The sequence below is a fragment of the Vulpes lagopus genome, chromosome 5 (assembly GCF_018345385.1).
Source record: "Vulpes lagopus strain Blue_001 chromosome 5, ASM1834538v1, whole genome shotgun sequence".
NCBI lineage: Eukaryota > Metazoa > Chordata > Mammalia > Carnivora > Canidae > Vulpes > Vulpes lagopus.
Genome location: NC_054828.1, coordinates 25622682 through 25650258, shown reverse-complemented (window position 1 = coordinate 25650258; position 27577 = coordinate 25622682). Strand labels below are relative to the sequence as shown.

General features: G+C 42.3%; 1 protein-coding gene across 2 annotated transcripts in view; it reads right to left on the bottom strand.

Annotated features, from left to right (window-relative positions):
- TBC1D8 (TBC1 domain family member 8) overlaps positions 1 to 27577 on the bottom strand; it is a 112813-nt gene that overhangs the window by 42690 nt on the left and 42546 nt on the right. The window contains exons 2-5 of one of the 2 annotated variants that reach the window (XM_041756921.1): positions 27392 to 27547; positions 7696 to 7814; positions 3112 to 3340; positions 361 to 601 (exon numbers count right to left, since the gene is read on the bottom strand). In XM_041756921.1, the coding sequence (XP_041612855.1) occupies positions 361 to 601; positions 3112 to 3340; positions 7696 to 7814; positions 27392 to 27547 (745 nt within the window). The remainder of the gene's footprint in view (positions 1 to 360; positions 602 to 3111; positions 3341 to 7695; positions 7815 to 27391; positions 27548 to 27577) is intronic. The other variant, XM_041756922.1, reaches the window with a different exon arrangement.

The following is a 27577-nucleotide window of genomic DNA, read 5'->3' as shown; positions in this document are numbered from 1 at the left end:
ATAAGGATCATGGGATGGAGCTCCACACTGGGCACCCCACTCAGCACAGAGTCTGCTTGAGAACCTTTCCCTCTCTACCTCCCTCTGTCCCTCCCCCAGCTCGCTCGCTCTCACTCTGTCTAAAAGAAATGAAATCTTAAAAAAAAAAAAAGCAAACCCTCACTATTAAAAAAATAATTAACAATTACTGCCTATTATTATGTCACAATCAAGACTAACAACCCAGGAAAATGTGCATTATGCCACAAGGGAAATTTAAATCTAGAACAACCAAGACTAAGAAAGCACATGTAAATGAAGGTGGTGGCATATGAGCCACAGTTCCGTGGGTGAGGAACAACCGGAACCGGAAACTCTTACCTCTTGGTGATCTGGCTCGGCTCCTGCAGGCCTGGGTCCAGGTCGAAGACCTCATTATCCAGCAGCCTTCGAAGCGTCACATCGGCCAACTGCTCCATGATCTTGAACACCTCATCGAGGTTCAGGAACATGGAGAAGTCACGCTCCTTATTCTGCGTGGTGATTCGGATGGTATCCGTCAGAAAGACGTTGGATGTTCTTTCTAACTTCTGGATATCAACCCAAGGGACTACGAGTTTCACTAGAAGAGGAATAAAAAAAAAAAAAAGGCAAATACATACATTACCCTAACATTTGAGCCAAACTTAAGTGTATCAGCAAACAAGAGTCCAAGGATTTCCTCAAGCTGAAATGCAAAACCAGAGCAGGAAAGAGGAAGCACAAAGCTCCTTGACAGCTGTATATCAGAACCCAACTCATGTTCGACAATTTTCTTAAAAGAGTTAAGTAAAATCTTTCAAGTTGCTGGCTACCGCACACAGGCAGGGGACGTCATTCTGAAATATCAGGTTAATAACATGAGAACTTCTTCAAGAGTATTTAAACTTAAATATTTGCAAAATATGCAAAAATTTCTCAATCTACATAATTTCTGGTTTCAAAAGCAGCATTCATGGTGTAAGCTATGAAAAAAGTGCAAAAGAGGATTATTCATGATCTCATTTAGAGAAACAAGCTTAACATTTAGACTGTGTCAAATGACAGTCTTAGAAGACACAGTACAATTTCTATGGAATTCTTTTTAAAGTAATACAGTACAAGCAGTACATTTTATAAACAAATGTTCTATTCTGGGAAATGTTTTCAATACAGTGGCAGCAAGACTAGCTAGCTTGCTAATGCAAATGGAGAAGAGACACTATAACAACTTGAAATGATAAATGTTATCAAATACCAGAAATTATTTCTTTTTTTTTTAAACTTAGCATCCCGACAAAATTTGGTTTAGTAACTGTGACTGATCAATGTCAGAAAATAACTCATTGTCTTTTTCAAATAAAGGAGGGGATCATTAAGTGTTTCTTTCTTTCTTTTTGTTTTTAAGATTTTATTTATTCATGAGAGACAGAGGGAGAGGCAGAGATATAGGCAGAGGGAGAAGACGGCTCCCTGCAGAGAGCCCAATGCAGGACTCGATCCCAGGACACTGGGATCATGCCCAGAGTCACCCAGGCGTCCTTATTAAGTGTTTTTGCTTCTACCATTTCTCTCCATTTTTTGAAATAATGTTTTTAGTGCTTCAGTAACTTAGAAGACCACATATCTACATCAGGCTTGAGAAGAAGCTTCTTCAGCTACTTTTAGTTGCTTTCACTGAAGTCTTTCATACAAACACATTTTAGAATCTGTAACATCAGCTTTCATTTCATTAAGTGTCTACTTTAGGAAAAGCCCTGCACTTAAGAAGCTCATTCAAATAGGGAAAACAGGGATCCCTGGGTGGCGCAGCGGTTTAGCGCCTGCCTTTGGCCCAGGGCGCAATCCTGGAGACCCGGGATCGAATCCCACATCGGGCTCTCGGTGCATAGAGCCTGCTTCTCCCTCTGCCTATGTCTCTGCCTCTCTCTCTCTGTGACTATCATAAATAAATAAAAAATTTTTTAAAAAGTTTAAAAAAAACAAATAGGGAAAACAGACATGTAAAATAAGCAACCACTAACTTGACAAAATCTAAAACAGAAACACAAACATGGTGCAAATTATAAGGGGACCAGGGAAAGTCCCCAGAGGTCATAAAAATGTGAACTGATTTTGAGGGGTGAACAGGAGTTTCCAAATAGACACAAGAATGGGGAAGGGAAGGAGAAACCAACATTAAATTGGAGAAGCACTGCAGAAAGTACAAGAATAAAGATGGTCAAGATTAGGTCAGAGCACAGTCCAAGGGTGGGGAAAGGCTATGTACAAACGGTGTTTATACTGGAGCATCAGAACTAAAGCTGGAAGCATGAGAAAGAGAAGTGAGGACCCTGTGCAGGAAGCTGTTTCAACACAATTTAAGAGGAGCCCCTCCCACTGGTTCAACTTGAAATAAAACTTACATGCAGGAAGAAAAAATTTATGTATACAAAGGCATACATCCACTTAGTTTATACACGCACACAGCTTCCATTCTGCATGGGTGCTTGAAACAATATCTGGTTCCAAAAGAAGATTCAGTGGGAAGGACTTTTTAAAAATTCAGCATACAATTGACATTTACGGCTTTTCTTTTTTATCTTGGAATTCCATCACCTACCACTGCGATGGGCAGCGGATAAATGTGTGAAAAGTTAATCACCGCCTAGATCTCAAGAGGACCCAGGTGAAGAATTCCCTCCCATTCCAAGGAACAACTGTATATCCTGCTCCTCTTTTGGGAACAGTCATGACCTTCAGGGTGGGAACGTTTTAAATGCCTCCCCCCATCTTAAGAAGCAACAACACATTCCACTCTTATAGAAGCCCTGGGCCATCGGTGCTGATGATGTGTTTTCAGAGCAATGCGAAGTAAAAAACCTTCAGTAGCTCTGTGAAGTGAGTGGCACAGAAATGTTGAAGGCAATAGAAAACAACAAATTCTCACAAAATCAAAGCCCCTTAGTGGTGGTAGGATAGAGAAACACAATTGTCTGCACACATCATTCGAAATTAAGTATCACTCATTATCACTCAACTACTTATTTGAAAGTCCTTTCATCTCGTCTGAGGACAGCACCGAGCATCCGAGGGTCAGCGTCATCTGCAAGCATCAGCACGAGCCTCACTTACGTTCCTTGCCCAAGAAGAAGGAGTAGAAGCAGAGGTGGTTGATGCTGAGGTACAGCCAGCCTTGGCGGGGAACCCGGCCCTTCCAGCAGCAGCAGGAGTAATAGGTGACCAGCTTCTCCGCCTCCGGGAAGTTGAACCTGGCCTCAAATTTCACCAAAGCATCTCGGAACTTCTCGGGCTCTTCTTCCTGCTCGGCAAGCCTGCTGCTTGTCTCCTCCGCGATCAGAGCCTGGCACGCAGAAAGATAACGTCCCCTCGTCAGCAAGAGGGACAAGGGGAGGGGCAGACAGAGACGGGAAGGGACTGCCAAGCGCAGGCACCTGAGGCAGCTACACTGCCCACCAACACACACCAGGGGTCGAAGAGGGTGGCCGTCTACCACCCAGAAGCACGGCCATGGCGGGGCGGGGGGGACAGGGGGAAAAAACATAGGATCAAATCTCTCACTTGGCCACTAACTAACCAGCCCTGAGGCTTTGGTCAAATTGCTGACCTCGAAGCCTGAGTCTTCTAACCAAGTACCTCTCCCGGCTCTCCCTACAGGGACAGGATGGTCAAACTACTGGCTCAAGCGTGAATCTGATGCACCAACCTTGAAGAACTACCCAAGTTGGAGTTACACGTTAACCTTTTTAAAAAAGCTAATGAAGGTCTTCCTCATTTGGCTCAAATCTTTTTTAAGATTTTATTTATTTATTCATAAGAGACACAGAGAAAGAGAGAGAGGCAGAGACACAGGCAGAGGGAGAAGCAGGCTCCATGTGGGGATCCTGATGCAGGACTTGATCCCAGGACCCCGGGAACATGACCTGAGCCAAAGGCAGACACTCAACCACTGAGCCACCCAGGCATCCCAAGGTTCAAAACTTGTAATACAAAGCCAACAGGTGCCTGACTGTGTGATATCTGACACCTTTCACTACCACTTAAACATTCTACGGTCTTCTAAGGTAGAAAAGAAGTATGTTGGTCATGGTTATAAATATATCCAAAGCACTCAGGTGCACAGGGAGGGAAGATAAAAAAGAAAGCATCTGAACATACAGCTGCATTACCAACAAAAAGTAACAGTAAGGATCCTTTCTAAATCTAGCGTAAGGCTGCAAAAGTGCCTAGAACATGAGCTTGTGGCCTGTTCCTGAGGGGTCACAACTCACTGACGAGATCAGAATTGATTCCCCACAACCCTGTATTTTACGAAAGGCTAGGTCCCTTAAGACAAGGCCACTTTGGGGAACATGGGTGGGTGGCTTAGCCAGCTAAACATCTGCTATAGCTCAGGTCATGATTTCAGGGTCCTGGGATGGAGCCCCGTGTCAGGCTCCCTCCTGAGCAGGGTGTCTGCTTCTCCCCCTCCCTCTGCCCTTTCTCCTCTGTCCCTCCCTTGCTCACTCACTCACCCTCTCAAATAAATAAAATCTTACCAAAAACAAAAAACAAAAAACAAAAGACAAGCCCACTTTTTTGGGCCTCTGGCTGGCTGTCAGTAGAGAACCCTTGATCTCAGGGTTGTAGGTTCAAGCCCCATGTGGGGTGTAGAGATTACTTAAAAGTTACTTTAAAAAATAAAATCTTTCCAAAAAAAAAAAAGATGAGGCCACTTTTGGGGCATAGTTACTAGTTTTATAAACTAGTTTATGAAATTACCTGGGAGTTACTATTTAAATAAGATTTATTAAACGAATCTGGTAAAATTTCAAGTGGTTTTCATTTCCTTCATTATGTTTTTCTTCTTTTCCAAATTTAACTTAACCAGACATTATGAAACAGAGTTATAAGAAAGATGAATAATTTTCAAAGCATATGTAACATACAAAGCTCTGGACCAGGAGGCGTGAAGGGGATTTTAGGAAGGCTCTACAGCAAAGAGTCGTGGAAGCAGAACACAATGCACCAGCTCCAGATGCAGTCATGACAGTGGCTGTATAGACTCCTGACTTCTGTGGATCACAGGGTCTGGTGATAAGCACAACTCCAAGGACAGAGGTTTCTTTAAAGCTTTATAGAGTGGCCAACTGCTAAGAATATGAGTAGGAAAGCCCCAATTCCAAATTCCTTTGTATCTTCCCAGAGGAAAGGGAGAACCTACACTTCATGGTGGCCCCAAAGGTATAACTGCGTCTCAGACCCCAAGAACTCCTCCAACCCTAGTCCCTGCTCCAGGTCAACAGCCTCCCTGTGACTATTCTTTGTATGTTTAAGATTTTTATTTATTGGACAGAGAAAGGGAGCACAAGCATGAGGAGCAGCAGAGGGAAAGGGAGAAGCAGACTCCCCGCTGAGCAGGGAGCCCAATCCCAGGACCCCAGAATCATGACCTGAGCCAAAAGCAGACACTTAACCCATTGAGCCACCCAAGCACTCATGGTTTGTTTTTATAAAGGCATTTCAGTTCTGATGTGCAGGGATCAGAATGCACCATTCCAAACTACACTACTTTGGCATGAGGATTATTATGAGCTGTAGACAACTGAAAAACAGCAGGCATCAAAAGACTCTCCACCCTCCCCCACTACTTGCCTAAGGACATCAATACCCATTGGTGCAGGTGCCTCCCTCTCCTGTGCCAGGAAGAGGAGGGTAACTCTAGACTCTGACCAGCACGGAGAAGAATCTACACAACAAACCTCACAAAAACAGCCCTTCCTCTCTTCCTTTCATTCCCCCCACATTTACCTTCCCACAGTTGGCCACCCCTGAAAGCCTCTGTCTTGTCCCCTCTCTACAAATGCATTGTTCTTTGTTGAGATGCTGTATAAGCCCCACAATCTAACCACCCCTCTGAGATACTCATCACTGAGTTTCTCCCATGTGTATGCACACTGTGCATGTTGATCAACTGTTTTTCTCATCAATTTGACTTCTGTCGGTTTTAATCTCAAGGCCATAGGAGAAGAATCTAGGAGGGTAGAGGAAAAGCTGCTTCCTCCTCTGCAGCTTTCCTAAGGCCACTACAGCAGAAATGAATTTCCTTCCTCCATATTAAAAAAGAGAAACCCTAAATCAAAGAGCCACCACAACATAGGTGAGACTAAGAAGAGAGGTTAAAAGTGTGAAAAATAACTGTGAAATAGGCATTTCTTCAGCTAAGCCCCAATGCAATCTGACCCAGGGAACCAGGCTAGTCCATCAGACCAGGCAGAGAGGTAACCCACGGGGATGGATAAGTCCCTACCACAGTCTACGTCCACCTGCCAACCCCACAGGCCAGAGGTGATCCCAAGAGGCCATCAGCCAACACTGCTATGCTGCCTGGGCTCAGGTTGCTACTTGGTGACATAAGAGTCCTGATGCCCAAAGGAAAAGAACAGGCCTGTTTTATCCCTCTGAAACCAAGAATTCACTTTGACAGCTTTACTAAAAGCTGAAGTACTCACCGTGTTAAAAAAGGCAAACTTTTCTTTTAATTAAAAAAATTTTTAAAGATTTTATTTGTTTGAGTGAATGAGGGTGGGGAGGAAGGGAGGGAGGGACGGAAGGAGAGAGACAGAGAGAAAGCACATGAGAGAGAGCATAAGCATGGTGGAAGGACAGAGAGGGGGGGAGAAGCAGGCTCCCTGCTGAGCAGGGAACTCCATGCAAGACTCAACCCCAGGACCCTGGGATCATGGCCTGAGCTGAAGGCAGATGCTTAACTGACTCAGCCACCCAGGTGACCCACAAAAGGCAAACTTTCAAAGAAAAAAAAAAATCAATGGTTTGGGGTATTTTAACCCTCAGGGAAGAAAACTGGATTACAGGCTAAGGTGTTGAAGTGTTTAATAAGGGTTATTTTCTTTTTAAGATTTTATTTATTTATTCATGAGAGACACAGAGAGCAAGAGAAACAGAGACACAGGCAGAGGGAGAAACTGACTCCATGCAGGGAGCCCGACGTGGGACTTGATCTCGGGTCTCCAGGATCACGCCCTGGGCCGAAGGCGGGCTAAACCACTGAGCCACCCGGGCTGCCCTTATAAGGGTTAAATTCAAAATGGGAAACAGTCTCTCCCTGCCTGGTGGGACTTTTAAAGCATTGAGTACCAATCATGTTGTTGCAATGACAGTTATAGAAGATGGAACTCACAGGAGATATTAACAGTTACCCCCCAAAATATTCCTGTCTTGCCTTCTCAAAATGTAATTGGTTTTAATTCCATTTAATCAACATATTTTAAGAATAAACAGCCACTTTTAGGAAGAGGAAAGTGCCAGGTCCAACAAAATAGAGTGACAAGCTATCACAACTGCAAAAAGGTGGAAATAACGAATTTAAGGAATCAAGTAACATTTCTGCTCTGCAAAAACAAATGTTAACATTTTTTTTTCCTGAGACAAGAGAGGACCTTCACTACTGTGAAGGAGAACAAAAACTTGAGCCTGAGAACGAGGTACAGATTTTCCAATTTCAGGTGTACTTTGCCAGATTGCAAAGGTTGACAGGTGACAAGTCCAACTCCATGGACTGTGAATTAAGCCAAAATGTTCAGTTATGGTAGAGAAAACTGTGCGAGTCTGATCAAAAATGCTGCAGGCTCAAAATGTCATATGGAAGTTGTAAGCAAGATGGAGAATCGGGGAGAAGCATTTCAATCAAGGACCTACCTTTACCTTCCCTTTGACAAAGCTGGCAATGTCATCTTTATTATCAAAGACAGACAAAGTATGAAGGAGATTTTGCTCCAGCCAGTCCCAATGCTGGTTTATTTCCTCTAATGTTGCACCTAGGTTAGAAGAGAAAAAGATACTGAGATTAAAAGGAACTCCCAGAACATGAATTCATTTTCCAAGTATCATGAAACCTGTGTTTGTTATTAAACATTCCAGTTTCTCACATCCTGGGTCACAGCAGACAAGGCAAGCACCTTCCTTTGGAGTTGTAGTGTCCCTCACACCGCCTGTCCACTGCCACATCGATGAGCCAGGGGACCAAACAGGTTACCCTTGGGACTGCTGTGTGGACATCCTGCCTGCCTTGCTGATGCATGGACTTCCTACCACATCCACTCAAGTGACGGAAACATTTGTAATTATGCAGCTGGTCCAGGGGAAACAAGCCCCCCAAAGCAGGCCAATTCTCAACAGTCTCACATAGTTTTTACCCTGTGAGAACAGGAATCTCTCAAGAGGGACCTCAGCCCTCTGAGGGTCCCAGAAGAAAGAGCTTCCTGAGACAGCTCTACTGGTTGCCCAAGGGTGTTGCCACTCACAACAGGCATCATTAAATACAACAGCAACCACCTTGGGAATTTCCAGGTTTACCAGTCTACACTTTATATCATTCGCAACAATATTCCTTAAGAACGCACACAAAAGAACTTGTATAGTCAATGTTAAAAATGCACATTAAATCATGTATAGTAGGTTAATTTCTTTCAAAGGCAGTTAAAAAGAGATCGTCCCATTACTGAAGCATTAAGCAACACATTACCAAAAAGCTTAGGTATTTTAGTATTTTGAGGAGTCTCCTAGTACTTTCCACAGGCAATGGGCACCTCGGCACACGGACCATGCCAGCTCCCAGTGAAGGACCCAGCACAGAGCAGGTGCTCGATAAAGTCCCCCAACTTGAAGCAAGCATGGTCCTGGATAAGAAAAGGGACCTGGGCATCAGGTATGTGTACTACAGAAATAGATAAATGCACAGCTAGGACCAGATTTCCCAAATGGGAAGCAGATATTCTAACCTCAAGGGCTACCAAACATCAGTTCAGAATAAGCTCGCCAATGTGAGAGGCATAATGCTCAACAGAACCATGTACCACATACACAAAAGCCAGATATGCATTTTGTTAACACCAAACTTTCTGTATGCTGTTTGCAGCTCTCTTCCCTGTAGAGTATAGATGCATGTAGCCCAGGCATAAAAATGCCAGCCAGAGAACTCACTCCAGACTTGTGCATTTGAGGGGAGTATAAAGAACATCCGTGTTAGGACTGTTGTTCTGAACGGACAGTTTGGGGAGGAGTCATTAGAGCAACTGAAGAGAATTCTTCATAAGGAAAAGTGAGAGTGAGAGAGGGAGAGAGAGAGAGAGAGAGAGAGAGAGAGAGAGAGAGAGAGAGAGAGAGAGAGATCTACTCTCTTTTCCTCTTCTTCTAAGGAATCCCATCATGGGGGCCTCACTCTTAGGACTTTCTCTAAACTTAATTACCTCCCCAGGTCCCACCTATAAATACTACCACATTCGGGTTTAAGCCTTCAGTATATGAATATGGGAAAGGAAGACACCATTCAGTCCACACCAACCAGTGCTGGTGCCCAGCTGTTCATCATCCCTATCTCCCAGTCTTGCTCTTTAAGGATCAACAGACCAGAGATGCAGCCATGTGTGGTTTAGGAGAGCTAGCTCTGGAGAACCATGGTCAGGATCCTCTCACTGTCCATCCCCCTCCCATCCAGGAGGCCCTTGTGGTGGTGGGAAAAACCCTGGCCCTCAGGCTCTGCATTCTTCTTGTAAGAGGGAAAGATCCTTTTAAAACAAAATCAAACCGAGTTATTCCAGGCTCCAGAGCATGACTCTTGTGAAGCTTCTGAATGTTGTCTACCTGAACTCTGACCCCTCAAGGTCTGCTTGGTTCCTCACATTCAGAGCTGAGGTTTGCCCACCTCTGGCTTAAATCTTTGCCCTCTGGTGTTTTCCAATGGCAACCATGTAGATGTCAGGCACAAAACCACCTCCTATATCTGGGAAGTCAGCCATGGTGTCTTCTAGGGGTAGACGGCACATCACACCATCTCAAGAGAGTCTTCGTATCTTCACTAAAGCCAATACACTTGCACAGGGGCCCTGGGGATCCCTGGACCTCTGCCCTTCTCTTTAAGGTTTACACTTTCTAGATCTTTGTACTTTATTATCATAATAAAACCAACTTGTGAGGTTTTTTTTATGGCAAGGAATAAATGGGAAAAATTACCCTCACTAGACATCAATCTTTGAGGGTATTTTTAAGACTCATTTATTTATTTTAAAGGGAGAAACCATGTGAGCAGGTGAGGAGACAGAAGGAGAGAGCATCTCAAGCAGAGTCCCCACTGAGTGTAGAGCCTCCAGGGGGCGCTCAATCCCAGACTGAGACCATGACCTGAGCCAAAATCAAGAGTCAGATGTTCAACTGACTGAGCCACCCAGGTGCCCCTTGAGTATGTTTTCAGGACTTCTTAATTTATTAAAAAAAGAAGAAAAAAACCCACCTTGGCAGAATGAGAAAGAACAAGAGAAGGGAGAAGACTCACCTTTGTGTCCTTTCTATTCCAGGGACTAGCTCACTTCTGTGTAATAAAGACATAAATGAGGAAATGGAGGTTCAAACACTTCTCCAAAGTCATATGTACTGAAGGAAAGGCAAAAGCAGAGTATGAACTCATTCTCTATAACCTTGAGGTACCCTGGGGTCCTCTTGAAATAAGCTGCATTTCAATTTCAAAGTAACATTTACATAATCCTTAGGTCCCTTACTTCCTATGGCTTGACACTAACAACAAAAACAAAACCTCATTTTGTGTTTGCACTTTGAAAAATTCCAATTTCCTGCGTGTATCATTCTGGAAGACACAAAACAGGTTTCCATTTACCCTATTAAGCTCATAGGGCCAGCACAGTTCATTCTTAAGGATGACGTGCCTGTTTAGCTGTTAACTGATAACCAAAGACACCATGAACAAAACTATAAACAAGCTCCCAACACAGTGTACCACACGGAGAGAAGACCTGAAATGAAGTCATCAAAAATTTAGGCTTTAATTCTTTTTAAGAGTCTTCTATCTATGAGGAGGAGCTTATGACAGGGAAAGAGAATACTAAAATGAAACCAAGCCTACATCTTGAGAGAGAAAACAGGCACACGCATAAAACTGTGTCACTGAGTTACAGTAAGATTTCATTACAATCTCCCTGTTCCTGAATATAAGACATAGCTGTATGCCTCTCCCAGCCAAGACAATCGATATGATGAAACTTTTCCACCCTACTGTGTTCCATTTCCTACAAAAGTTGCCAAATGACAGGGAAATTTTCCAAACTATAATTTCCTCTGCAGGGAAGTCTTATGATAGACTTCCAAAATACCGTAAATCAGTGCAAACCACTACATGTCCTCAGCCCCAAAGGATTAAAGAGGAAAGTCACTCAACAAATCTCATACACCAAAGTTCTAAGCCTACACCATAGCCAGGTTTCCCAAATTACACAAAGTAGCTCATCAGAAAATAGCCTTCCAAAAAATGAAACAGGGGCACCTGGGTGGCTCAGCTGATTAAGCATCTGCCTTTGGCTCAGGTCATGATCCCAGGGTCCTGGGATCGAGTCCCACATCAGGCTCCTCATTCAGTGAGGAATTTGCTTATCCCTCTCCCTCTGCCCCTCCCTCTGCTTGTGCGCTTTCACTCACTCTCACAAATAAATAAAATCTTCCCAAAAAATTAAAATTAAAAAAATAAAAAAATGAAATAGAAAAGAGACTACATGGTACTTTATAAGGGCAACCACTGGCTTGTAAAATATTTGTTAGAGGTAAGCACACACACATCAATATTCTTCTGTCTACGGGTCATGCTCAAAAAACTCTGGAAAGCCACGACATTATGGACATACAAGTGGTGGGAAACGTAAAGAGAAAATAAGAACAGAAGAGAGTAAAACATCTTCATGATTAGACTGGCTTAACGTAATATGATTTAATGATAAAAATGATTTTAAAAAAACCCTACAAATTAACAGCATAGCAATATTCTCAGGCCTTCCAAAAACCAAGACAGAGGAGAGCTTTCATTATGGACTTAAATGTGTCCCCCCTATAAATGTATATGCTAAAGCCCTAACCCCCACTATGACTACATTTGGAAACAGGCCTTAAAGGAGTAATTAAGGTTAAATGAAATCATAAAGGTGGCACTGGGATCTGAGAAAACTAGTGCTCTCTTAAAAGGAAGAGGGGTGCCTTGGTGGTGCCAGTGGTTCAACATCTGGCTCTTGATTTCAGCTCAGGTCATGTTCCCCAGAGCAATGAGATCGAGTCCCAAATTGGGGTCCACACTCAGCATGGAGTCTGCTTGAGATTCTCTCCCTCCTTCCTCTTCCCCTTCTCCCTCTTCCCCTACCCCTGACACACTCGCTCACTCATTCTTGCTCTCTTTTTCTCTCTAAAAAATAAATAAATCTTTTTTTTTTAATTGAAGAAGAGGAAGAGACACCAGGAATGTGCCACGTGAGGACACAGGGAGAAGATGGCTGTCTGTAAGCCAAGGAGAGGGCTTCAGGAGAAACCAACCCTGCCAGCACCTGGACCAAGGACTCTCAAGCCTCCAGAACTGTGAGCAAATAAACGTTGGGTTAAGCCACCCAGTCTGTGGGTTTTTTTGTTATGGCAGCTCTAGAAGGCCAATATAGCTGTTTAAAACCAAAATTTATAGGAACACTGTGGATTTTAACCGAAGTCCAACTGGCAAAATTATACCTTGTCTTATTAAGGCAAAATAAGATTTCTACCGTTACGGAGTAAGACTTCTATTTCCTAGGAAAATTAAAGATCAAAGGATCTTAAACATTACCCTCACAAGAAGTCAAATCGGACTTATAAATGCCTATACCAAACTAAAATACAGTACTAGAAACCCCAATTAACCACAGAGCAACCAACAGTGCTGATTTATAAATTACCAACTATAAGGACAGCCAGAGGTGGGAGGCACAGGACATTTTCTGGATTCTTAGCATGTTCCCAGGCATTTTGTTAGATATGTCATGCACTTGATATTGTTTATCTTAATAAAAAATAGCACAAGGTAAGTGGTACTATTTTCTGGGTAAGAAAACTCAGAGCAGAGAAGAGCCAAGTTCAAGGCTGGTTCTTCTGGCTTCTAAGGCCTCACTCTATCCTAACACACAGTAGAGATGGCAGCCTCGGGAGCTGGGCAGGCAGCTCCCAAGAGCTGAGTCACTTTCAAATTCACACACAGTATTTATTCGCTTAGGTTTTCCCCAGAGATATTTTCAGGAAATAAAACAAGCATCTCATTGTCTATACCTACAGCCTCTGCACGAACACAGCCATAAATAACTTGATCCAAGCTTCAGTTTCCAAAAGCAACTGTTTGCTCTGCTTAACAACTGTCCGACCAAATTAAGGGTCTTTTCCCAGCCACCTAAATCCTAATTTACAATGAATGGACATTCCATGTGTGCAGTTCAGATCTGTTTCTTTGAAATAGTACATTTCTCCTCCGTCCAAACACTAAATGTCTACCACCAAATGCTTGGGCTAAAAAGCCATACAGACCACAAAGGGGCTAATTAAAAGCAACACTGCCAAGACGGTGTCTTTTCTAAATTTCACTCAACACTCACCCTACACAGAGTAACTCAGAGGCAAAGAATTTGAGGGGAAAAAAAAATCACAAATGAGCAGGGGAGAGGGTTGAGCCAAAGCCTTTCATTTTCAGAAGCCACACACTCTTCACGTGAATATTCTAACATCTGATCCATGCCTGAAGCAGTATCCTCACAGGAACCTGTGAAAGTTCAATATCACTATCACATCATGACTGACCATGTTTTTACCCACGTACATCTATCTCACTGTATTGTTTAAGAAATTAAGTTTTAAACATTTTTATGTAATTTATTTGACCTTTTCTGCCTTCAAATTAAGACACTGAGTCCCTAAAAGTACTTGCAATAAGTGAAAAACTCAATTTTCCTGACACTGGAAGTAAAATAGATTTTTAATTTATAATTAAAATAATCATTTAAAATGTCCTTCTTTTAGTACCATGAGAAACACTTCTCAGAATTAGAAGCAAAGGTGTAAGAAAATCTGACCATTAACCAAAAGGGGGGGAAAAAAATCAATAGAAACAACCAGAAAGGACACAGATAAAATAATCAGCAGACAAGGACATAAAACAGCTATTATAAATACACTTCAAGTGTTCAAAAAGTAGAGGAAAGCAGGAGGATGGTGAGAGACCAAATTAAAGATATGAAAAAAAATCTAAGCGAAACTTTCAGGGATGGAAAAACAGTGTCTGAAATCACAATTAACTGGATAGGATTAAAAGTAAATTACACACTGCAGGGGGAAAAAAAGTAGGGAACTTGGACACAGTGATTAAAAACTAAAACGAAAAGCAGAAGAAAAAGGATTAACAAGAGAAGTAACATCATCAGTGAGCTATAGAATAGCAGCAAGCAGCTTTCTAATTGGAGTCCCAGGGGAAGAGGGTATGGGGCCAGGAGGACAGAGAACAGAAAAATATGTATATATTTGAAGAAACAGCTCAATTTTTTCTCAAGTTTAATGAATACTATAAATATCCACGAATCTCAACAAACTCCAAGCAGAAAAAGTATCAAGAAAAATCACATGAATGCACATCTAATCAAACTGCTGGAAGCCAGTAAGGAAGAAAAAAAGATAATTATAAGAGCAATAAAGAATGATAGATTTGTCAGAAACAATGCAAGCCAGAACACATAGAAGAACAGCTTTAAAAGTATTAATAGAAAAAAACTAACTCACAGGTACATGAATAAAAGGAGTGAATTCTTGTATAACTTGGGAATAATAAAACCTTCCTAACCATGCCTCAAAATCATAAAGTGTAAAAGAATGACATTCTAAATCCTGCTATGTTACATGATGAGATGAGCACTGGGTATTATACTATATGCTGGCAAATTGAATTTTAAAAAATTTAAAAAACCTTTGCAAGGTAAAAAACACACCAAAAGCAAAGCCCCACTAAAAGATATGACAAACTGGAAAAATATTTTTGTAATATCATTTCTCAGATAAAGGACTAATATTCCTAATATTTAGACAGTGTCTAAAAATTAAGGGGAAGAAAAGAATCACCTAAGAAAAAATGAAGCAAAGGGGAAGAACAAGGAGATTCTGAAAACAGCCCTCAACATAAAAGATGCTAGACTTCCTCATAATACAAGGACAGCAAATGAGAACCACGCAGAAACACCTATGAGGTTGGCGGAAATCCACAAGTTTGACAACAGATCCAATGATGAATCAGGGAAAATAGGTACTTTCATCCATCACTGATGGCAATTTTTTTCATTGGTACAAATCCAATGGAGGGAGGGAAATTTAGTAATATCTAACAAAGCTTCATATTCATTTACTAGAGACGGGATTGTGGAACTTTAAGGGTAATCTATCCCAACGATTCATCAGTAAAGGTACAAAATTACTCATCAGGTGAATTTATTTATTCACTGAAGCATGGCCAAGGATGAAAACACCACAAATGTCCATCAGTAAAGAACAGCTTGAATAAACTATGGTACTTCTACATAATGAAAAATAAAACAAAAACAAAAGAGAAGATAATCTGGACTCTGTGATATGGGATGATTTCCAAGATTTGTCCCTAAGTGAATAAAAGCAAGGCATAGGACAGAATATACATGATCTTTGTAAAAGATCCTCCTAGTAAAAGGAGGATTCGAGAATGTAGAGTATATTTGTAAAACAAAACAGTAGAAAGCTAAGCTAGAAAAAGTGAGGTGTCCCTATGGCAGAGGGAAGGAGGCAAAAAAGGGGATAGCAGTGAAAGCCTGGCTTCTCTACACACACCTTGTTTGTAGATTTTATAGGTTTGATTAAGGAATTATAAAAGAGTTTTCCTTTTTTTAAAAGTTAATAAAGGAAAAAAAATACTGAATTTAAGTAAATTGATTTATCAGGTTATTAAAATGATTATACAGAGAAAACAGCTCTTTTAAACAATGCTAACTATACATCCATAGTTAAATATATTCTAAGGCCAAAGAGAGCTGCCAAAACTTAAATTTAATTCAGTATTCTTATTAATACTGCTGTTTTTTTAGAAATAGTATCTATGTGGATGTGTGAGATAGATAATAACTATGTGAATATTGTTAGAAACCAAGATTTTCAGTATATAAGAGAAAAACACAAAATCCAAGCTAAGTTATAACTGTGGTTTTACAGTTGAATTAGAAAGATTAAAGTGAATTACATTCACATTAATATGTGAATCACTAGGGGTGCCTCAGTGGCTTAGTCAGTTAATCATCTGCTTTCAGCTCAGGTCACGATCCTAGGGTCCTGGGATTGAGCCCCACATGGGGCTCACTGCTTAGTGGGGACCCTGCTTCTCTGTCTCTCTCTGCCATTCCCCCCAATTCATGCCTTCCCCTCTCTCTCTAGCTTGCTCTCTCTCTCAAATAAATTAAAAAATATATATATGTGAAACCCTAAATCCTACTTCTAAACTAATCTTTATTTTTTTTTATTTTTCTAAACTAATCTTATACTATATGCTAACTTAGAATTTACATTAAAAACCTGAAACATAAAAAAGTTTATATGAACTCATGATTTTTCTTTTTCATAACACACACTTCTTAGCTCATACTTACTGCAAAGCCTTAGAAGCGGTGACAACCTAGTAACAATGAGCAACCCTATACCCTAGACCATGCCCCCTACATACCATCCTCCACTAAAAGGAACCAGGGCCACTGAAGAAGTGCCGGACCCAGACAGAAGGAAGAAAAGGCACAATATGAACACTCAACCTTTACTGGCCAGAAAGCCGGGAAGCACTCAAATGTGATTGGGAGCAGGACCAAGTGCCAGAAGCCACAGGAAAGTGCTCTGAGGGGCAGATGAGGGCACAATCTGAGTACCACAAAGGACCACAATTAACGGACACATGCTGGGTTTATAAAAACTGGCTCCCAGTGTTCACCGTATAATCCTTTCAACTTCCTGTACTTTGAAATTTTTCATGATAAAATATTGGGAGTGAAAAGCACTTTAAACTTTAAAACGATGCTAAAAAGAAGAGGGAAGAAGAAGGGGGGTAAAAAACTGAAACAATTCACTTGTCACCACTGCAGATCTCCAGGGTCCCAACGCCTCACACTAATGACAGGTCATTAAAGGGCCAACATCAGTATTCCCCTCTTCCCTTTTCTAAAGGTACCATGTTCTCAGGGTGACCACGCAGCCTCAGTGAAGGAGTTCAAGTTCTGTACAGTCAAGCTCAAGCTGACAGATGTCGAAGAACAGATGAAATGGGGGAAGAGGAGAAATCACTACTTTGTGATATGTAGAGAAAAAGCTAATAGGGCAGTGCTTATAATGGGTCAAACCACTAGATGAAAGATTGATGGAGAAGAAGGCAATGAAAGCAGCCACGTGAACTCATTAACTAAGCATCACTAGGAATAAGACATCCAGGGGAACCATGACTGCTGAGAGGACACAGAATAAAAGATACGGAACAACCTATCCAGTTGTTTGGGGTTTTCTGTTTTTTTTTTTAATGCTGAATCTAAATTTAACTGAACGTTTTGAGTTTTTTTTTTTTTAAAGATTTTATTTATTTATTCATGAGAGGCACAGATAGAGAGGCAGAGACATAGGCAGAAGGAGAAGCAGGCTCCCTGTGGGGAGCCCGATACGGGATTTGATCCTAGGACCCCAGGATCACAACCAGAGTGGGAGGCAGATATTCAACCACTGAACCACCAATTGGTGGCTGAACATTTCTAAGTACCTTGTAGTCTGGGGGACATACAAAGGACTAAGAAAGGAGCTGAGCTCTACCTTGAGGAAAGAAACAGAAGCGTAGGGTACAGGACATTCTACATAAAAACTGGCCGAATTTCTTCACCAAACAAATGACTTGGGGAAAATAAGTGTGGTCAGGAGGGGGAATGAAGGATTTCCTGACTAAAGGAGACAAGAGACACACACAACCTTCAAATGAAGTGTGGTGGATTAGAACCACCCAGATCTACAAAGGACTCTTAAAGCAAACGAGTAGCCCTGGTTGGAATGCACCAGTGACACCAGAGTCCCAGTTAACTCCACTAGTTTAACAATGCCTTTGCAGGGGCAGAAGAATGGCCACAGATTCAGAGATTATTACTAAAATACGTAGAGGTGAAATACCGGTTTCTAGGATTTGCTTTAAAATACATTGGGGCTGGGGGGAGCACCTGGGTGGCTCAATTGGTTAAATGTCTGCCTTTGGCTCAAGTCGTGATCTGGAATCAAGCTCCGCATTGGGCTCCCTGCTCTGCAGGGAACCGGCTTCTCTCTCTGCCAGTCTCTCTCTGGCTCTCATGAATAAAAAAAAATACAATCTTTAAAAAAAATAAAATACATCAGGGGGTGAGGAGAAGGAGGAGAGAATAAGAGATAAACCAAAGTAGGCAAAACCATGATCCCAAGGCATTTATTTTCTGATCCCAATGCATGGGCCTGTAAGAGGTCATTACACTGTCCTCGCTACTTTGGGGTATGTCTGAAAATCTTCATAACGAAAAACACTTTAAAATCCCCTTGTTAACAAAAAAGTCATTGACTTCGATAAACTGACCTCCACACTTAGGAGGAACACTTTGTAAAAATCACACATAAAAGCAGAGCAAGAAACAAGGGTGAAGGATTTCACACTCCCTGAATTTCCTTATTATTTTTTCAATCAGGATCACTCCCAGCCCCAGGCAACTCAGATCATTGGGTTCAGCATAGGTCTGAGAAGCCAGGGCAACAGCAAGCCCTGAAGCAAGCCCTCTGGGAGGCAGACAGCTTCAAGGCATAAAACCAGCAAGAAGGGATTAGGACAAAACATAGGCCAGAAAAACCTGTGAAAGAAGGAGTGCTCCCCATGCCACAGAGTCCAGAGGCTTCCACTCTCATGCTCTGCCTTCATTTTCAATCATTAAGGAATCATCTAATAAAAACTCATTCACCAAAGTCATTTTATTTTGAAACCCATATGTCTTGGCCAGTCTCCTCACATCTACTAAAACAGAAGGGATGAAACCAGATGTCTGCCAAGATCCCCTCCAGATGGTTTCCTTTTTTCCAACAGGTCATGCTTTGCGCAAATGTTAGGCAACAAGGAAGATGACAGAGAAACCCAGCTTCACACCTTTAGATCTTATAGAGGTCATATTTATTCTTAAGTATGTCAAGTAACAAATCAGGATTTAGGGAGGAAGAGACTTCATGCGGAAGAATTATCTCAAGAGGGAGAAAGGGAGTGTGTTGCCACTGAGGGTGGGGACTGTGGCTACCTGGAAATGCAAGACCATGGGGCCTGCCAATATCTACCTGGGTTAAAAAGCATTTTTTTTTAAAGATTTTATTTATTTATTTATGAGAGACACGGGGGGGGGGGGGGGGGGGCGCAGAGACACAGGCAGAGGGAGAAGCAGGCTCCATGCAGGAAGCCTGATGTGGGACTTCAACCCGGGACCCAAGGATGACACCCTGGGCAAAGGCAGGCACCAAACCGCTAAGCGACCCAGGAATCCCCTAAAAAGCATTTTTTAAATAGGACTTTTGACCTTCAAATTTACGAAGTCTAAAAGTTACATGCAGGATTTGTCTGCTTTTTAAAATCATAAGCAACATCCCTAATGGACAAACATCTTCAATGAGTTTAATTATTTGAGCCTAAGCAAAATTGTTTTAAAAAGTAGGAGCCTGGTGACAGAAACTCACCAAATGAAAAGAAGCATTAGCCAAGGAAATCCCACATGGAAAATGCCAGCTAGTGTTGTCCAAGGAAATCCCAAGCAACTAAGAGCAAATATAACAAGTCACAGTAAGTCGCCTCCGAGTATGCACCAGAAAAAAGTTCTAACTTTCCTCCTGCAGGGCTACCTCCCAGATTTTCCTTGAAGTGCACAGTGAGTTCTGTTCTTGAAAAAAGATCTGGCTGGCACTTCCTTTGCTGCCCTGGCACAAAGTTCACCAGGACACTAATCTGATCCACCCTGGAACATTTCCTCCCATAATAAAATTCTCTCTCCAAAGACAAAGCAAACAGTGATGCAGAATACAAGAAACTAAAATGCCAGCCATGGTCAAGGGCAGAGATAAGAAAGAAATAAGAATACTGAGAATGTTCTAGCAGGACCTGTGCCTGAGCCACCCAGTGAGGCACTCCAGACACAAGATGTGGCCCTGGCAACTTACTAAGCAATTTATGCCTTGCTTCCTCCCTCTCCAAAGTCAGTAATTATGCCTACCTATACACTGTTGAGAGGAACAAATGAGGAAAGTTTGTGCAAAAGGAAAGAATTTTTTAAGCTAGAAAGCCTAACTCCTGTGATTCACAATTCTTAAAAAAACATATGCTTCACATTTTCATTAGCAAAACTACTAATAGCTTCCTTTAATGACCTTGGAAATTTCAAAGTCATGTATTTTTTTCATTTTCTAAAGTGAAAGTATTAAAAAAAAAAAGGAAAGAAAAACTTATTTAAGATTTTATTTACTTGACAGAGAGACAGAGAGAAAGAGAGTACAAAAGCATGGGGAGCAGCAGGCAGAGGGAGAAGAGGCAGGTTCCCCCCAGAGAAGGGAGCCCACATAGGGCTCCATCCCAGGACTCTGGGATCATGACCTGAGCCAAAAGCAGATGCTTAACCTACTGAGCCACCGAGGTGCCCCTTAAGTTTTTTCAAACTACACATTTAACCCCTCCCCAGATACAGGTATGCCTCTGCCCATACAGGTGGGTATCTACCTTTGGTCTGCTTGAAATTCTCTACACTCTACCGGTGTAAGGTGGTATCATGATGCTTGCCCATTTTCCTGCTCTCCCTCATTTCACTCAAAACCATGGCCTGAAACCTCATTAAGAAGGTGAAAATTTTGTACTAATACTGTCACAAACAGTCACAAAATATTCGGGCACTCTGGGGTCCAAACTCAGATCTGTGAAGACATGAGCATTATTAAAAGATGGTCTATACAAAAGTTTGACGACTTCCTCAGAAAGCTCCTGCTATCTTGGCCATGTTTCGCCCTGGCTGTCTCGAAGCAAGGCAATCAAGTCCTCTTTCAGTAACCAGAAAAGACAATCCACCCCATAGCTCAATTAATCAATGTTACAAAGAGTCCAATTATTACATAATCAGTTTAACTCCTGGAACGATCAATGCAGATAATCCAGAGCCTTTTCTGTTTTTTTTTCCTAGGTCCCCAAAACAAGGCAAAGACAATTCAGTCTTCCAGGCCATGGTAAAGAATAACATACGTGTCAATAACACACCAACAGCACTGAGAGTCACCAACCAACAGGAATATGAAGCAACATATGGGTAATTCACAGCTCAGACTTTTTTATGTTTAAAGATTTTATTTATTTGAGGAGAGAATGCACAAGCACAAGTGGTAGACGGTAGGGGCAGAGGGAGAAGCAGACTGCTCGCTAAGCAAATAGCCTGACGTGAGGCTCAATCCCAGGACCCTGAGATCATGACCTGGACCTAAGCCAGACGCTTAATCGACTGAGCCACCCAGGCGCCCCTAGCCTGGACTTTTCAACTGCCAAGAAAGTACAGGCTGAGACATCAGAAGAGACACTCCAACAATTTCTCCTTGCTCCTCCAGGGCCCCCAAAAGCCCTTCATGCTTAGGTGTCAATGCGGTCCGAAGCTGACTCACCCAAGGCTGGAGCCCTGGACTACTCAGCTCTTCCCTCCCCTCCCCTCCCAACCCAGACCAGGAATTGGCTCCTGAGATGTGACTCTCCTGGTTCCACTCACCATGTCCTTGATTTATTATTTTTTCTTTTTTTTCCCTTGATTTATTTCTATTCGTGTGCTGATCACTATATCTAATTTCAAAAATAAAGGAGACATGCAGCCCTCTTGGTTATGCAGTCCTAAAATGAACAAAATTCTGACACCTGCTACAACACAGACAAACCCTGAGGACATTACGCCAGTCACAAAAGGACAAATATGTACAATTCCACTTCAAGGACACTCCTAAAGAAGCCAAATCCACAGAGACAGGAAGCAGAATGGTGGCCCCCAGAGGCTAGGGACGAAGGAATGGGACTTGGTGTTTGAAGGGCACAGAATTTCAGTTTGTGCAAGTGAGAAATTTCTGGAGATGGATGTGGTGATGGCCATACAATAATGTGAATGTACTTAATGCCACTGAACTATACACAAGAATGGTGAAGATGGTGAATTTTATGTTACATATATTTTACCACAATTTAAAAAAATGGTTTTTTGGGGGGTTGTTTTGTTTTGAAAGATTTTATTTATTCATCAGATAGAGAGAGAGAAGCAGAGACATAGGCAGAGGGAGCAGCAGGCTCCCAGCAGGGAGCTTGATGCAGGACTCAATCCCAGGACCCTGGGATCATGCCCTGAGCCGAAAGCAGATGCTCAACCACTAAGTCAGCCAGGCATCCTTTGTTTTGTTTTAAAGCAAGATCCCTGTTTTGCAAGTTTTTCTACTGCTCAATGGTCCTGGACGCTTGTTTTACAGTTTCTGACCTAGGGCCTTGCCCGGCCATGGAATATCCCTGCCCTGATTGCAGAAAGGACCAAGAAGTGTTATATAAGATTGCATGCCCCACCTTCCACTCCTTAGGTACCAGATGCTTAAGTGCTGAGCCCATTACCTTCTTTGACTAACAGACTACTTACTCATATCTAAAGCAAGAGTCCATACTGGACCACTGTGGCTTATTTGCTTGCCTACTATTTGCTGCACACCACGCTCTATCCTGGACACTGGATAACTTTTATCTTCATTAGAGGGCAGATTTAAAAAAAAAAAAAAAAGTTAAGTAACAGCACTGATAAGTGCTGGAGGGCTCCACCAGCAGAGTGGGGTAAGTAGTCGGGGCGGGGGGAGGGGGGGCCAGGAGGAGTTTCTCAGAGGGGGCATTTGGGTGTCAACCTGAAAGACAGGGCACAGTCCTCCATACCTCTCTCCTACACAAGCCCTCACCACCCTCTCGCCATGCATCTTTTATCCACTGAGGCCAGTGAGGTTTATAAAGCTTTGAGATTCGTTGGTCCATGTAAGTCAAAAAATAATAGCAACTTATCGCTTAGTCCCTTCAAACCACAAATCCGCTGCCAAATAATATTGTTCACCCAGGGGATTATCTACCTTGTTCTTTCACCTCTGCTTAAAAACAAACAGAAGGAAGGAAAGAAAGAAGAAAATTCTTCTCAAAAGCTCTCCTATAGTCTCCCCACACTGCCGTGCAAATAGTCAAATATCAAATCAAAAGTGGTTCTTGCAGGCTACTCTTCCTGTTCCTGCCCACGTCCTGGTACCGCCCAGGCCTTTCCTACAGTTCTTCTTTGTGCTTTATCTGAGATTTAAAACCGGGGCAGGGATCCTTTCTCAATGCTCAAGACACAATAAAATATTAAATATGGTGAGTCAATATCACAGCACAGGATGCCCAAGTGACTCCCAGAAGAGGCCTAAGGATCTCAATCAATACCACAAGCCAAGACACAAATACCCTCCCCGTTCTTTCTCCCCTAACCCAAGAAAAGCAGCGCTGGAAAGAACCACTGCATACACAGGGGACTTCCTGTGGGCAATACAGCTGAAGAACGTGCAGCATCTGCAGACCTGCCATGGGTCAGGTCCAAGGCAAATACTCAGCCAAGTGGAAACTAAACAAAGCAGATCCTGGCTCAAGAGAAAGAATATTCTAGGAATTCAACCTTCTCAGGATTGCACTGTTTGGGCAGGGGAGTGGGAGAAGCAGGTAGAAGCTGCCGCAAACTTCACAGCATGCAGTTCGGCATCAGAAAGTGCATCCCCCTGCTGCAGAACTTCCTTACTATGTGCTCATCAAGGATCTTGCCGCCTCTCACTTCCCTACTCTTCATTCCAGCTCTACCTGCCTCCTCTGGATTGCTCAGTGTATTCCCCAGGGCCCCGTGAACACGAGTGGAGGGAGGCTCCTCACCCAGGAACCCCCTCACCACCCACAACACTAAGCACATGTCTGGTATGGGGCAGGCACTCAACATTTCACATGAATGGACTTTGGGGATTGAGAAGTATCCTGAAATATTTAAGTGTCTGGATGTTCATTTAGGTTTTTAAATACTGAAAAATTAGAACCAGTTAAGTATCTAATAAAGGACTAAATGAGTAAATTAGTCTACAGCCAGAAGGTTGAGGGCTGTGCAGCCATAAACTTGCTGTGGTCCGAAAGTACTCCAGGAGTCCCAAATGGCTACTGTAGACCTCCTGGACTACACAGATCCAGGAACTGAGCAGGGTCCCAGCTCTGCAGACTCCCCAGAAACCAATCTAGTGAGACAAAACTCCAGACATTCCCATCAAAAGCCCCAAAACCAGAGCAAGACCAACTATCTGGCCTGGAGAGAAATCGGAGAGAAAGAGAAAGGGACAGGGTCTTGCTGCATCCCACATCCAGCCCAGCAGCACACCTGTCCTCTCTGCTCTATCACCAAAATACTACTCAGAAAGTTCTCCTACACTGGTGCATATACTACAGTGTCAGCCTTAGATGACCATGTCCAAGCATGAGTGGGATGCAGAGCAACAGCATAGCAACCAAGCCAACACCTAACAGAAGAAGAGGATAAACAGAGGCGTACAAGGTGTTCAAAAGACAAACTGTGTCCTAGAAGAAACCCTCAAGGAAGAAAGGGAAATCCTCACAAACACTTCATGCTCCAAGACATCAAGAACATGAATTCAGGAAAATAAGAGTGCAAAGAGGAAAAGATGAAACAGAAAAAAGGGGAGAGGAGCTATCCAAGAAATGATGACCAAAACACAGTCAAATGAGGGGTGCCTAGGTGGTTCAGTCGGCTGAGCCTCTGACTTGATTTCAGTTCAGGTCACAATCTTGGGGTTATGGGATGGAACCCCATGTCAGGCTCCACACTCAGTATGGAGTCTGCTTGCAATTCTCTCTCTCCCTCTCCCCCCCAGACCCCACTCATGTGTTCTCTCCCTCTCTAAATAAATTAAATGTTTAAAAAACACAGCCAAATTAGTAGGTTAAAGCAGCAAAGTGTGGGATACACAGCAGAAAACTGAATTACTATCTTAGAGGAAAGGATACTAGTTGAAGAGACAGATAAAAGCATAAAGGATACTAGCTGAAGAGACAGATAAAAACAAGAACGAAAAGCAGACAACAGCTATCCAACAGAAAGTCTCTGAGGTGGGGATTCCAATAAATGGAACATTAGGCACATTTTTTTTAAAGATTTATTTATTTATTTATGATAGACATAGAGAGAAAGAGAGAAGCAGAGACACAGGAGGAGGGAGAAGCAGGCTCCATGAGGGAGCCCGATGCGGGACTCGATCCCGGGACTCCAGGATCGCACCCTGGGCCAAAGGCAGATGCTAAACCGCTGAGCCACCCAGGGATCCCGATTAGGTGCATTTTTAAAAATACACATAATGAACAAGAAAATTTCCTGATGTGATTAAAGAAATCAAAAGCATACTGAAAAAAAATGAAAAAAAAAAAGCATACTGAAAGAGCACACTGAATTCCAGAAAAATCTAACACAATGTGTTCAAGGTAGTAACAGATCACAACCAAGTTACTAAACTACTTAACCTCAAGGATACAGACAGTTACAAGTGCAAAAAGCACATCACCCACAAGGGAGTAAAAAGGAGGGGGGAAAAAAAAAGGCCAGCCTCAGATTTCTCCCATTGCCTTGTTAATTACAGGAAGACCCTGGAGCAAGCTCTGGATGGCCAGAGACTATTATACCCAGCCAAGGTGTCATTCAAGTCCAAAGCAAGGGACAAACCCTTGTAAATGTGAGACAATGGGAGAAGAAAACAGGAATCTAGGCAATCAAGAGATGAGCCAAAATTAGAGCCCCTAGGTGGCTCTGTCAGTTGGGCACCTGAGAGAGAGAGAGATGAGCCAAAATTAAAGATTCTGTATTAGGAAAGCCATACCTGAATAAAAGCATTAGATCAATTTAAGTAGAGGACAGAGCCAAAGAATGATGGACAGCATGACAATGGACAGAATGAAAAGTACAACATGAAGTTAATAATAACATGCTTTTAAGTGAGAAACCAGAGAGGAAGGAAAAAGAGTAAAAATTCTGGCACCTTGGCAACCCCCTAGGCTGGGGAATAAACCCATATAGTCAGAATCACAAAACTGCTTTAAAAAGCCACAATCCTAACCTTGTGATGCTTTCACAAATCTCTTCCCTTAACCTTTAATGAACCCTTTAAAAAATAAGCTCTTAAGGAAACAGTTATTTTTGAAGCTTAACATTTCTCTGGTTTTACTTCAACTTCTTGCTTAGTTGAGATCAAGTAAAAGCAATACTTTTGTTACAAAATAGCACTGTCAATTATTAGCATTGTAATTATTTTATTACAAAATAGCAGGTTCCATTTTCACAAAGTACAAAGGTACTTTTGTCTCCAAAACTATCACTGTACCTGCCCTAAATGTAGTATACAGTGATCTCAATGAAGTGAACCCAGTGTGACCAGAGGTTACTTTGAGCATCTAGGATATGGGGTAAGAGACATTTTCTTCCTTGTACTTGTCAAGTATTGATGGATTATACTGAATATGTGCCATTTTTATGATTTTATACTAATACAGAAGGATCTGTCTTAACTAGAACAAACTGGGGGGGAAAATACCAAGATGTTATGTTAGCAGTGCTTAGAATTGTAGGGTGGATATGGTAAAAATTTTCTTCTTCGTACTTTTCTGTATTCTCCAGGAAAAAATATCCAGCATTGTTAAAGAGGGTGTGGTGATGCTGGAAATTTATGGTAGCTAGTCAAGTGTTGAGAGAGAAAAACCAAACTAGAAGCCTCGACATGTATTAGCACAGGTACACAGAAGAGTGTATCAGCACTGATAAGAGGGTACAGAAGATTTCCTGTCCTTCTCTCTTACCAACTTAATTTCTGAAAAGTGAACATTTACAACTTGTATAGTTAAAAAGACACATCTTGCTTTTGTTTCTTAATAGAAGAGGCTTCTCAGATGGAATGATTCCCAGTCCCTGAGATGCTGGCATGGCAGGCAGAGCATCAGAAAATGCAGGTGGATTAAAACCCCAGATGAAGAGGATGAGGGGATTTCAAAATTCCCATGGGGTGGAGCAGTCCAGTGATGCTGCACAAATGTGGAACAAGGGGGTGAAAACTGCCCTGAGTCAGACACAGCCCTCAGACACTACCCAGGACGATGTTTTTTAGGTCAGAAACAAAATTAAGGAGGAAAGGGCTCCATTCATACTCAACAATATATAGCACCCTGGAACAACACACCACACGAAAGCCTGGCATGCCCAAGCTAAGGTGCCCAAGCTTGTAGCCTTTATATGCTTTTGATGGCTGGAAAGAAAAAGAAAAGAGCTCATAAAAGCAGATGAGTTTCTAAAAGGAGTTACCTTCAAGCTTCACCAACATGCAGATACTCAGCATGCTTAGACCTTAAGGTTTGGAATATTCCAACTGGAACAAAACTCACCAGTGGCTATGGCCCAGTAAACGTCTGATCCACTCAGTAACTCACCACATGCTATGGGAGAATAAACCTGGGACCCAGGCACTTGAAGGAGAATTCGAAATGGAGCGACCCGTGCATTGGAATCCAGCACTGCATCCAGAGCACCTACCAGGCGACCTTCAAAAGAAAAAAGAAAGTGCACCTCTG